At 42.5% G+C, this 13,303-nt stretch overlaps 1 protein-coding gene across 1 annotated transcript in view; it reads right to left on the bottom strand.

The window, feature by feature from the left end:
- The window catches only part of LOC141082567 (sacsin-like), a 95,596-nt gene that overhangs the window by 43,172 nt on the left and 39,121 nt on the right, over nt 1-13,303 (bottom strand). Inside the window, exon 5 of the mRNA XM_073566538.1 lies at nt 7,550-7,696. Coding sequence (XP_073422639.1) covers nt 7,550-7,696 — 147 coding nt within the window. The remainder of the gene's footprint in view (nt 1-7,549; nt 7,697-13,303) is intronic.

The raw sequence follows: 13,303 nt of genomic DNA, 5'->3' as shown, positions 1-13,303 counted from the left end.
ACAAAAGTCAAAAGAATATATACAAATCTTTAGAAAATGTATGTAATAACACATGCACCCTGCGGACTACTGTATGGTGCCTCCATGAAGCCTTGTATACTTTCTTATAAGCAATGCTTTTTGGGGAGACACCTGTATTTGCTAGCATAGGATGAAAGATGACAATTTCTTTGTTTTCATAGATTATGAAAAAAAAAAAAAAAAAGTGTGCACAGTCATAGGAAAATGGAGGCATGGGTGCAGCATGGACCCATAGCGGTCTATGGGTGCTATATTACTTGAACCAATCAAGCTTTGTAATACAACCTAATGCATCAATCATAAAAGTATGCAATTTTTTTTTAAACCAACAAAAGGCATTAGAGAAAGAAGTGCAGAAATTTGGCATGTCCACGTCACATCTCATCAAACTTTGCTGTTATTACTGTACATGCAGGTAACATCAGTAAGGTCCAATAGGTGGGATGGAAGTCAACTATTAAATGGGTTTGCCACTTTATTACAACATTTCTTAACAGGTCATGAGCTGCCATGTTGTGTCTCTCAAAGTATAAATTCACCTAACCCTAAAACCTGTTAATGTATAGGGTCCCTGTTGCCTGTAACAAGGCATGGCAATGGTCTCCGAATAATCTGATGTCAGTGGCAGTGAATCATAGGACTGCTTCCCAGTTTTTCTTTGCGGTGACCATTTCTGCTGTCTGTCCATGCTAGATGCGTCCTGCGCCTATGGAAAAGTGGCCTAATCCACAGCCAGCAGGGGCCCTTAGGCTATGGGCCCATGTAGCGTTTTAAAACGCACAATGAAAACCGGACTCCTTCCCAGAAATCGCGTGTTTTTTTCCGCGCGATTTCACAGTGATTCTGTTCGCGATTTTGCCGCGATTTTCTCAAGCACTTTCCAAGCGATTTAAAGCATCGCTTGGAAAGTGATTGACAGGTTGGTCACACTCGTCAAACATAGTGCTTGACAAGTGTGACCAGCTTTTTACTATTGAGGCCGCCTATGCGGCATCAATAGTAAAAGATAAAATGTTAAAAATGATAAAAATATTAAAAAAAAAAATAAAATAAAAAAATCTGGGTATATTTACCTTCCGACGTCCCGCGCTGCCATCCCGGGCCTCAGCGTTCCCAGCGATGCCTTGCGAGACCTGTGATGACGTTGGTCTCGCGTTACTATAGCGATCTCGCGAGACCGCTAGAGTCTCGCGAGACTTCGTCATCACAGGACCTTGCCACAAGGCATTACTGGGAACGCTGAGGCCTGGGAATGCAGCGCGGGACTTCGGAAGGTAAATATACCAAGATTTTTTATTTTTACAGAGGTATAGTACCCAGGGCATGGAGGAGAGTCTCCTCTACTCCACACCGTGGGTACCAACCGCACATGAGACGCTTAACTTCCCGCATGGTGGGCATAGCCACATGCGGGAAGTAAGCGATTCTCATGCATTCCTATGGGTGCGGAATCGCGGCAATTCTTTGCGATTCCGCACAAAAGAATGATCATGCTGCGATTTTTTCCGCGATGCGATTCCTCCGTGGGAAAAAGCGCAGCATTAGCACAGCATGTGCGGAATGCCATAGGAATGCATGGGGTGCGTCCTGTACAACATTTTTAAACGTTTTCGCGCCGAAAATCACATCGTGGGCACACAGTGATCACTTGGAGTAAGAGATACTAGAGGAAAATCCGCAACACTGGCAATTTGAGAGCGTAGCTGTACACCTCTATAGACTTGATCCTGCAGCCATCATGTGACTTGTCCTCTCCATTAAGCTGTTCACATGTAATAGAAAAGCTCATTTGAATAGAAACTTTGAAAGGGAGGATAAGTCATTTTATTTTTTTTTCCCACTGGATGCGTCATTTTCCTATCCTTTAACCTTTATTCTGCAAACGGCCAATTGGGTATTTATACGATCCTTCGGGGGCTCCACAAAATCATCAACTTGACAATTATCCTGATATATTTGGTCAACCATTTAATTAACTCCACCTTAATGTGATGGCTGGAACAGCTTCACTTTGGTGCAGCTGTGATGTTAGACAACATTGATGATGTTTCTACTCGTAACTCATTTTCCAAGTTCATGTCAGTATGGAGTGTAGGTGACTTTGTGATAAGTTTTGTAAAGAACGTGCCACAGTAAGTTGTACCAAACTCGAATCTATTGCACTGCAGGTCCCTCACTGCTCACGTTACATATATAGAACTCAAGCAGTGGGAGGCCTTCAGTATATACATCATATAGGAGACACCGATCATGTCATATACACATAGGAGACACAAAGAGCGTTGTATACATCACATAGACAAAGACTCCTGTATATGCATCACAGGAGATGCTGAGGCTGTAGCATAGACATCATGGGATACATCTGTAGGACGGGAGTGCTCTGTCAACAAAGTACATCTTGACACTGGCACCTGAGGACATAATCTTTCATTGCATGTGCCGCAAAGTTCAGTAGTAAATTCTGTGTGTGCGAGCTCACAGAGCAAAATGAAATTAAGGGTCTGGCAGCCTTCAAATTGCAGCTGTCACCCAGAGCAATGAAGTCTGCGTGAATCTGCCCGGGGGCCAGCGAAAAGATCATCTCAGGCCATCCCCACCTCTGCTTTGAGAGATTAGGTAAGATAAAGGCGGATGGGTGTGTATTTTTGTGAAACCTAACTTAAGACCTGCGCTCAATGAGTACATGGGGGGGGGGGGAGCTGTGACAGAGTGGAGTCATATGGGTATGGATATCTTTGGTGCTGGTGCTACTTTGAGTTTGCTATAAACAAAAGGCTTTTCCAATGGGTATGTTAGGAGGCTTATAGCAAACTCCAATTACTAGCTTAATTTGCCACAACGCCACTACAAAATGCAATAAGAAGTGATGTACACTTCATATGTCGCACATTTTTGTATCACCAAGAACTCATACAGCCCAATCAACTGAAAAACTAAAAAAAAAAAAAAAAAAAAAAAAAAAAAAAAACACAACACCTTTATGGGTCTCGAAAAAAGGAGAAACAAACCAAATGCTGTCACTGCATAAGGAAATAGTATGGGAGTACAAAATGCATAATGTGAGGTGGATTTTCCAGGGCCCATCCTGTATGTGGGTTCCAAGGCGTATTGGAGTGCATATGACTTGGCAGCAGGACATGCCTGTCAATGCCTACAGAAAGAGTACGGGAGTACTAAATGCATAATGTGAGGTGGATTTTCCTTGGCGCATCCAGTATGTGGGTTCAAAAGCTTATTGGGGTGCATATGACTTGGTAGCAGGGCAGGCAGGCATTCAATGCAACATTTTTTATGGAGGCCCTCCTGGACATCTCATGAAAGGGGTATTGGGGTGCATCGTAATTCTTAGCAGCCCATCAACTAACTGCATAGGCTACAAAAGTTTAGGAGACCTACTGTTTAATAATGGCTCTTTAAGCAGATTAATGCTGCCTGATGTCCCTGTAAAAATAGCCTTTGTGACTTTAAGAGTCCCTCCTTCATAAATGAAACAAGATATGTCTGCTTATGTGTGTCACACACCACATGGCCAGCTAGGGTTGGTAAATGTTACAATGACATTTCCCAGTGAATGCATTTGTTTTGGTTGAAAGAAATGTTAAAGTGGAAAAACGCTTTAAAAATGCTGCGTCTGAACATAGCCCAAGTGGGGGAGGAACATTTTAGTCAGGGGTTATTTTGCCTTATATACAAGTCATTACCTGGAAAGGATGTACCTTAACATATTTCCCTGCAAAATCCGTTTTGGTTTCATTTTGGTATGTTTTTTGGTGCACCAGTAAAAATGACATGAAACAATTGGTTAAAGCTGTGAACTAGGAGTCAAATGCTTCCAGGGACGATCCCCATGATGTCCCCGTGTCATTTCAGAAGTGTTTACATCATTTTCAGATGTTTTTAGAGCCTAAAAGGACCCCCGGGGGATCGCGGTAAAAATGCTCAGGTCTCCCATAGACTTACATTGGGCTCGTTGTTCTGTCCAAGTACCCGAGTATTTCAATTTGCTTGACCCGAACAACAAGCACCCGAGCATTTTAGTGCTCACCCATCACTAGTAGCTATCTTCCTTAAAAATAGCTTAAAACTGCCAGGCGTTCTGCACGCTGTTGGGCTGTGAACACAACCCCCATCTGTGGACGTCGGGCACTCAGACCATCCTCATGGAGTTGGTTTCTAACCATTTGTGCAGACACATGAACATTTGTGGCCTGCTGGAGGTCATTTTGCAGGGCTCTGGCAGTGCTCCTCCTGTTCCTCCATGCACAAAGGCTAATGCAGCGGTCCTGCTGCTGGGTTGTTGCCCTCTTACGGCCCCCTCCACGTCTCCTGGTAGCGCCTCCAACCTATGGACACTATGCTGACAGGCACAGCAAACCTTCTTGCCACAGCTCGCATTGATGTGCCATCCTGGATGAGCTGCACTACCTGAGCCACTTGTGTGGGTTGTAGAGTCCGTCTCATGCTACCATGAGTGTGAAACCACAACCAACATTCTAAAGTGACCAAAACATCAGCTAGAAAGCATTGGTACTGAGATGTGGTCTGTGGTCCCCACCTGCAGCACCACTCCTTTATTGAGGGTGTCTTGATAATTGCCAATAATTTCCATCTGTTTTCTATTCCATTTGCACAACAGCATGTGAAATTGATTGTCAATCAGTGTTGCTTCCTAAGTGGACAGTTTGATTTCACAGAAGTTTGATTTACTTGGAGTTATATTCTGTTGTTTAAGTGTTCCCTTTATTTTTTTGAGCAGTGTATATAGAGTCATTACACACAGAGTGATCTATATCAAGTGTTTATTTGTGTTAATGTTGATGATTATGGCTTACAGCCAAAGAAAACCCAAAAGTCATTATCTCAGTAAATTAGAATACTTAACACCAGCTTGAAAAAGGATTTTAAAATCTGAAATGTTGGCCTACTGAAATGTATGTTCAGTAAATGCACTCAGTACCTGGTCAGGGCTCCTTTTGTATCAATTACTGCATCAATGTGGCGTGGCATGGAGGCAATCAGTCTTTGGCACTGCTGAGGGGTTATGCAAGCCCAGGTTGCTTTGGCAGTTTTAAACCAGGAATTGGTACTTTTGGCAGTATGGACAGGTGCCAATTCCTGCTGGAGTGTAATGAGGTGGTGGAGTACCTTATTGCCTTCCCACTCTCCTTCCCGTGCACTTTGTGGGGTACTCGGATAGTATACTTACGTTTCAATGTCTTCCTGGGAAATGTCTGTATATTATTGATGTGCTCTGTTTGCATTGTTTGACTATGTAGAGTTCCCCTTTAATTGTCTTGTAATGTATGTGCTGTGATGCCTTTTGTGTTTGCATGGGGGAGGAACAAGAAGTTGCTTGAAAATCTACGTATAGGTATTCATATACCACATTGCACCTAGTGTGAAAATGTGGGTAATGAGTATGATAATCTGGGAACCGTCATTTTTTTATAATGTATTTCATTTAGTATGCACTACCATTTTTATTAAATGCTGTAATCAAATTTTTTGGTTGGTGGCACTTTCATATTAATTTAATTATATTGCACCATCACTTTAAAATTGATATATGCATAGTTCCATGATTACTCATGTTTTTCTTTTGATTAAAAATTAGACTCTTGATATATTTTTATGCTTAATGGCACTGTATTTTGTCTATGTTAATATTAATTTCTTTGCACTATCACTTTGCAATGCTCCATGATTATTCATGGGTCTCGCTCATTAAACTTTGGATTTTCTGCTTATCATCATATTTAATGACAATATGTTTTTATTTCAAATGTCACTACAGCGTTGTTTTCTATAGAACCCATTTCAGGATTTTTCTTCATTTATCTATCCATGGGAACGCCCCCCCCCCCCCCCCCCCCCCTATTTTCTACTACATCAATACACTGCAAGTACAATTCCCCATAGTTCGTTACCGGCATATCCGTTTACTTCATCCATGGTAGCGGCCCTTTTTCACGATACGACTGCCGTCTATCTCCACAATCACCTATAGACGCTCACCTCTCATTGGTGTCAGTTTATGCGCATGCCTGCTCTAACGTCGCCATGACTTCCGGTCCTGTGCATTATGAAATGCCATGCGGTCCACGTATGCGTTCCAGCGCGGCACTACCGGAAGTCACATTTACCATAGGAAGGATGTTTTGAACTGACATGCGCCGACATCCGCTGACCACCAATGTGTTAGCCAATCACTACACTTCAATGGGATATTTAAAGACACGTTATTAGCTGAAATACCACGTCCCTTTTGAAAAAGCATTAGGCAAAACGGCGTTGTCGGGGTAGTGGCTTGCTGTACCTACATTTAAAAGACACTGGGCACGCTGTAAGTATCTTTGCTTTATGTGGCTCTATTTAACCGATCTTGTACCTTACATTAATACTTGCAAACAATCTAACTTTATATAGCCTCTTAAACTAAGCACTTGCACTTTAACACTACATGTTTATGGTAAAATTGCTTCATAGCATGGTACTTTGGGGTGGACTGAGTCAGGATAAATACAATTTTGCTCCACTATGAAGGCTCCATACAGGATGCACCATTGAATTCCTTTGTTAGCAAGAGATTTTTGTTCCATCTGCTTGAATTTTTAAGATTTTGATTTAATAAAATTATTTAATTGTAAAATTAATTATTGTGCATTGGACCCTCTTTTCTTCCCTATATGTATTTATGTGGGAATGTGTTTTGATACAATGTTATATTTAGTGTAAATTAATTATTTTAATTGCCGGGAAAAGGACAAATTAACGAATACAACTTTGTTGCCCGTGAAGGCTGGTTAAAAGCTTGAGATGTAGTTGCTTATTGATTGAGGCAGCTGTGCCGATAGACTTCACCAAAACTGCATTGCATGACCTGAGTCACACTGTCACCGAGGTTGTCTGGTACCACGCTGACGGCGATGCATCTGCATATACCTGTTGAGACTTCTGCATGATCGGCCGGTCTCATGCATGCAACCTATTATAATGAAAACAATAGCTGGACAATCCCCGTCGATTCTGACTCCATAACTAGGCTGTGAGTGTGGGGTTCTTGAGACCGCATTGCTATAGATTTCTGTATTTAACTAGTAGTCACACCAAGAACGTCATCAGATAGCTGTAACTCGACTGCAGAGGCATGTATGAAGATTCCAGAAGTTTATTCTCTGGCTGAATTCTTGTGTTACGCACAATAGTAACAGCAGTAGCTGCAGTAGATAAAAAGACAATTCTGATCCAGATATATACAGAGATGAACCTAGCAAAATGGGTGACAAACACTAAATGGGGAAGAAGGGAGGGGCTATATACATCAGAGCTAGGCTACAGGGAGAGAGACAGGACAAACCTCTAAAAGGGGCAAACTGGTTCAAAGCAGCATAACAATACAATAGGATTCCTAGTCATGGGACAAGACAGTCGATTGTACACGTGTCCCATAATTGTTTTTTTTTTTATTTTGTCCAGCAGAAATCAAACAATTCAGGAATACACATGGAATAGATTTCAGACTAACCTGTCATGTGATATACAGAGTTAAAGCCCAGTCCAAATCTCCCCACAGTGTCCGGGTCTTTGCGTTTAATGCTGTTCCCGGGTTTCTGGATTCCTTCCCAGTCACGGTCACTAAACATCTCATTATTGTAAACCAGAAGTGAAGGACCTGCAACAAAAACAAATCTCAGAATTCAACTCTTTCACTTATAGGGTCTTTCAGCTTTCTCTTGATTTAGAGAATCAAACATTTAAGTGGCGATGTGTTACCAGGAAAGTCAGCATTAATGGAGGGCATCCAAGGTGAGCTTTACCTGTAAGTGATTGCATCATACAAAAACTGTTGCATCATAGCAAGTCAATGCCGCTTGTTAGAGGGAACAGGAACTAAATATTAAGCATGACTGTACGTTTGATTGGCGTGAGTTACAATCATTGCTGTTTAGCCATTTATAAGATGCAGCTAGTCACTAGCACGGGAGCTAATGGGTTGCAATGGCAGCCAGGAGCCCTTGGTGCTTCTATGAAGGTGATCTCCTTTTCATAGCAGATCAGTAATATTCCTATATACTGTAATATTATGGACTTGCAGTATATAAAACAAATTAATATATATCCCTAGTTCAAAAATTTAGAAATAAACATTTAACAATGTTCATAAGTCAGATCAAAATATCAAAATGACAAACTGCACATTAGATGTTTAACAAAAACAAAAAAAAAAACAATTGAAACTTTTAGTGGCTATATTTCGGAAAAAAAATATTCAATAAAAAGAAATCCGAGAAATCCGTCTTGCATTTCTTTTTTTAATCTGTGGTTGAATTTTTAAGTTAATGAAACGCTTCATTCCAAAGAAGTTCCTGATACTGGGCTCCCCCTGCAGTCTGTGTCAGAGGGTGGTCTGTGTCGGCACGGTAATAGTCATTCCCAGCTTTACAAAAGGCGATAACACCATAGAAATGATAAGAATAATAGATCTCAGTTACCACAACTGTCTACAAAGAAAACTGTTGCTCATAGCAACCAATCACAGCTCAAATTTCATCTTTTAAACAGCTCTGGTGAAATTAAAGATGCTTACTGATTGCTTGCTATGGGCAACACAGGAAGTGTAACCTGTTGTGGTCAAGAAGATGTGCCTATGAAATATATATATTAGATATTTATTATACAGGGCTTTGCGTGTGGAGTGAGTGGGGCTATGTAGAGTGGGCGTGGCTTGATATTCAGTTTAATTTATATAGATTACATAGTGGAATGTGCTGAGAACAAAGATTTACAACTGGAATATTTTATTCAGCAATATCTAGGATGTGGCATTTAAATTGTAAAACGTTTAAGCTGCACTTACTACAGATTTCTGACCAATATGACAACTCACAAAAGATTATAAAGCAAGTCTAAGTTAGGCTGGGTTCACATTTGCGTTTGGGGGCTTTGCGGACGGCTGCATACTTCCTCTCTGAAGCTCCGCCCACTTCTGCATTTCTTCCGTTTAGGTCCACCTACTTATGCATGCGTCCTTATGCTTAACATTGTGTATGTAGGACATACAGATGTATGTGGATGCATCGTTTTGACGTGCCCGCCGACCGCAAGGGAATGCAACTTGTTGCGTTCCCGTGTGGTCGGTGGGTGCGTCAAAACAACGCATCTGCATGTCCTGTGTACACAATGTTAAACATAGGGGCGCATGCAGAAGTAGGCGGACCTAAACAGAAGAAATGTGGAAGTGGGTGGAGCTTCAGGGAGGAAGTACGCAGCTGTCTGCAGAGCCCCCGAACGCTAATGTGAACCCAGCCTTAAATCATTTACACCAACAGATATTCTCCTCTTCCTTATCTGTTGTAGTCATCCTAAATGAATACCCCTTAGTTCCCTTATAATGTTGTTGTCTTTCAGATATTTATTTCTATGCTACAATCATTATGTTTGTCAGTCAGATTTTTTTTCTTCTATACACAGCCACCTTCAGACAAACTATCAGCAGATTTTGGAAAAGAAAAGGGTGGTGTCACACCACTACATGGCTTGGTGGGAAAAACAATTCTTCTTTGTTGATTCCAATCCATTTTTTGATGACATTTTTTGGTTTGGCAGATAAGTGGACGACCTGATATTTATCTGGCAGGGTTCCCCATCAGATTTGGTTAAATTTCATAATTATTTGAATTCTAATGATTTAAATTTATCTTTTACCATTAGTGATATTGGGGACAAAGTTCCGTTTTTGGATACATTTATAACGCGTGACACAATTGCACAGAAGATACACACTTCTGTGCACAGAAGTGTGTAATTCAGGAAATGCCTTACTCCTTTCTTCCTCTTCCCATCCCAAACATACAATTAAAGCGATCCCTTTTGTGAATTCAGTAGGGTTAAACAGTTATGTTCTGATCAAAGTATTTTTTCACAAGAAAGCCAAATTGTTAATAAACAATTATAATCTGACAGAGGCTATAGTAGTTATGATATCAAAGCGGCACTTAATAAAGTATGCAGACAACCTAGATCTTTATTTTCCAATAGATCTTATTGCAGAGTCTGAATATCTGGAAGAACATGCTCCACTCCATACAGTCCTCAAGTTCAATTGATTAAAAATATTTATCGGTGATGAACCAAGACGATAAATTACGCCAGATCATCAGCACTGGCTGCAGATATATAGGGGTTTCAGCTTAAGCAATGCCTTTTTTCTCAGTCTTCTAAAACAGCACTCAAGTCCCAAGACATGGTTATCCACAACCGGCTTTTACAAATGTGCCGGTAACCGCTGCAATGTATGCGCTTATGCAATGGATAAAACCAAATTCATTAAATCCTCTTCAGGTTTTTCACAGGATATCACGTGTTTTATCAATTGCAATACGTGGTATATTGCATTTATTGTTCATTATGCAGAATGCAATATGATGGTTACACCACACGAAAAAAAAAAATTAAAAAAAAAACGCATAGCCGAACATCTTACTAATATTCAAAATAAAAATGTTGTTTAGGCTGGTGCTTCTAAGCACTTTGTAAATGTCCATCAGGGGGATAATACAGCTCATTTTACTTTTTTTGCTTTTGAGAAAGTTTATAATCCCATTCGGGGTGGAAATAGACAAAGACTGTTAACCACACAAGAGGCTTTTTGGATCTTAAAGTTGGATATGAAATATCCGAAGGGAATGGACTCAAGAAATGATTTGTTTTAGATCTATTAACTCTGTTTTCGTAGCAGTGTTTCACTCACACACCTTGCACATATGTAATTAATGATATAACATTTTTTTGATTGGTTCTATGTTTTTATATATTCTCGCTGTTATTTTAGTTTTATATCCTATGAGTAAAGCTGCATCTCACGCACCTGAAACGCGTCAGGTTCACTACATTTTATCGTTGGCTCGATATGCCTGAATAAAGTTTTAGGGATTTTACCTATAGTGGTGTGCCGCCACCTGTGACGACTCCTGGAGTGGACCCTTTGGGTCGTGGCACCAACCCTCCCAGGGCGAGCTGACCTGGTGAGGACCACCCCCTATACAGGGAGTGTCAGGGGCAAGGCCATGGGGTAAGGTACCACCACTGCTGGCACCAGGTGGCCGGCTCACAGGAGACACGAGTGAGTGTATAGCAACAGGGGATGTGCAAAGCATGGACACGTAGGGTACAGGGCGAGTGTATGGAAGCACGGAGAGTACTGGACAATACAAGGTGTGTACACGAGTGCGCGCTAGAAACAGGGTAGTGCAAGGTGGGTACACGATGGCACGTATGGCATGCACAGACAAGCACGCCCGTGTGAGAGCAAAGCAGGGCACGTGCAAAGGAGCACACCAGAGTACTGAGTTAGACAGAGCACAGAGCAGAGGCAGAGCATGTGCAGTGATGCACAATAGAGCACAGAGCAGAGTGTATGAACGGAGCACAAGGCAGAATTCAGGAACAGAGGACAAGGCAGAGGACCCGAATACAGCGCACAGCCAGGCAAGGACCCAAGCAGACAAAGCCATGAAGCACAACAATAATCAGGCACCTCCCATAGGAAGAGGTAGCCTGATATAGGGCAGGAGCACAGGGACTTCCTTATCAGGTCCTCCAGGACCATAGAGAGGACAAAGCTGCAGCTAGAACCAAGAAGAGCGCACTAGTTACTTTGTGCAGCCATGGAACTAAGTACGAGAGGTGCGCGCTCGACGGGACCCCCAGAGCGGCCGTGGCGCCAGAAGTGGTTACGTCGGACGCGGGGTCCCACCCCCAGGTGAGAGCGGCGTGAAACCACCCTTTTCTTTTCCATGGTATGCTGTGGTCGCCAGAAGGATAGGCACCCACCTGCTTTCCTGATTGAACTCGACCTATTTGGCTCTACATGGTGATTCCGTTGAAGCTCCCAAACCTCCATCAGCAAATTTGGCTTGCAGTCAATGCATACTGCCAATGGTGGCAGGCCTCGTGGCTGTTATAGGGCGTGCGAGTCGCGGGGCCCTGTGCCACAACTGGCACGGGACCCATCCCCACCCATCATTGCACATTCAACTCTATTGGTATGCTGGATGCCTAAACAGTTAAAAGAAATTATGGAAGAGGAAGCATCAGCTGACACTTTTTCCTTAATAATCATTCTTGCTGGGCGTTTGACGTCTCAGCGCAGTACACGCGATTACATATCTACATGAAACCTGCTGCTCTGAGGTATGTGGCACTTCAGAACGAGAGGCAAGTATTGCATTTTTTTTCCCCCAGTTGTGGTGGCCATAATACTATGCGCACTATGGGGAGTTAAGTATACTATATGGGGAACTATGCGGAGCGCAGTATACTATATGGAGGACTACAGGGAGCGCAGAAAACTATATGGATAACTACGGGAAGCACAGAATACTATATGGATGACTATGGGGAGCGCAGTATACTATATGGAGGACTATGGAAGTGCATTTTACTATATGAAAGGCAATGTGGGGCTCAGTATACTATATGGAAGGCTATATGGTGGCCATAATATTTGGAGTGCTATGTGGGAGCCAATATAATATTTGTAGGGAAATGTGGAAGCCTTTACTTTATGGAGGGCTATGTGGGGGGATTATACTGTATGAAAGCAGCTATACAGTGTGAAGATTTATGTTGGGTTTATCACACTGAGGAGGGCTAGAGGGGGCAATTATACAGTGTGGAGAGGTGTGGGGCCATTATACTGTATGTAGGAAAAATGGACCAGGTTGCAAAGTTTTGAGGCAGATCTCAACAGCGATCAGGACAGCGACGACGCAGGTAACAAGCGTGCACATCGCTTAGTTCCCCGCTATGTACCTTAGATACCAGCGTGCTGGTGCAGGGAGCTGGTATCTAAGGTAAACAGCGGGTTTCTAAGCGTCGCGCGGTGCTTAGAAACCCGCTGTTTACCTTAGATACCAGCTCCCAGCACCAGCACGCTGGTATCTAAGGTACACAGCGGGGAACTAAGTGACGCGAGCCCTTAGTTACCCGCGGTTTACATTGGAAATCAGCGTCCAGCTCGCTGATCGCTAGTCTCCCGTGTTATGATTGAGTCACCGTAGGAGGCAAAAACAGAAATGCTAGCTAAGTCCAGAAAACCAGAGAAGTTGGCAGCTATCGGATTGCAGACCCCTGAACCTATCAACACAACTAGCAGTAGCCGTGGGGGGTTCCTACGATGCCCTAGACCCCTCGATCACAGCCGGAGAATTAAATAGGCCTAAAGAAAGAAAGGGGAAATCTAAACTGCCCCAGAGCAGACCCCAAAGCAATAGGCAGC

This window comes from Dendrobates tinctorius, unplaced genomic scaffold, assembly GCF_039654945.1.
Source record: "Dendrobates tinctorius isolate UK_male_01 unplaced genomic scaffold, ASM3965494v1 ptg000018l, whole genome shotgun sequence".
NCBI classification, from domain to species: domain Eukaryota; kingdom Metazoa; phylum Chordata; class Amphibia; order Anura; family Dendrobatidae; genus Dendrobates; species Dendrobates tinctorius.
Note: the sequence above shows the minus strand (reverse complement) of the source record. Positions and strands in the feature narration are given on the sequence as shown.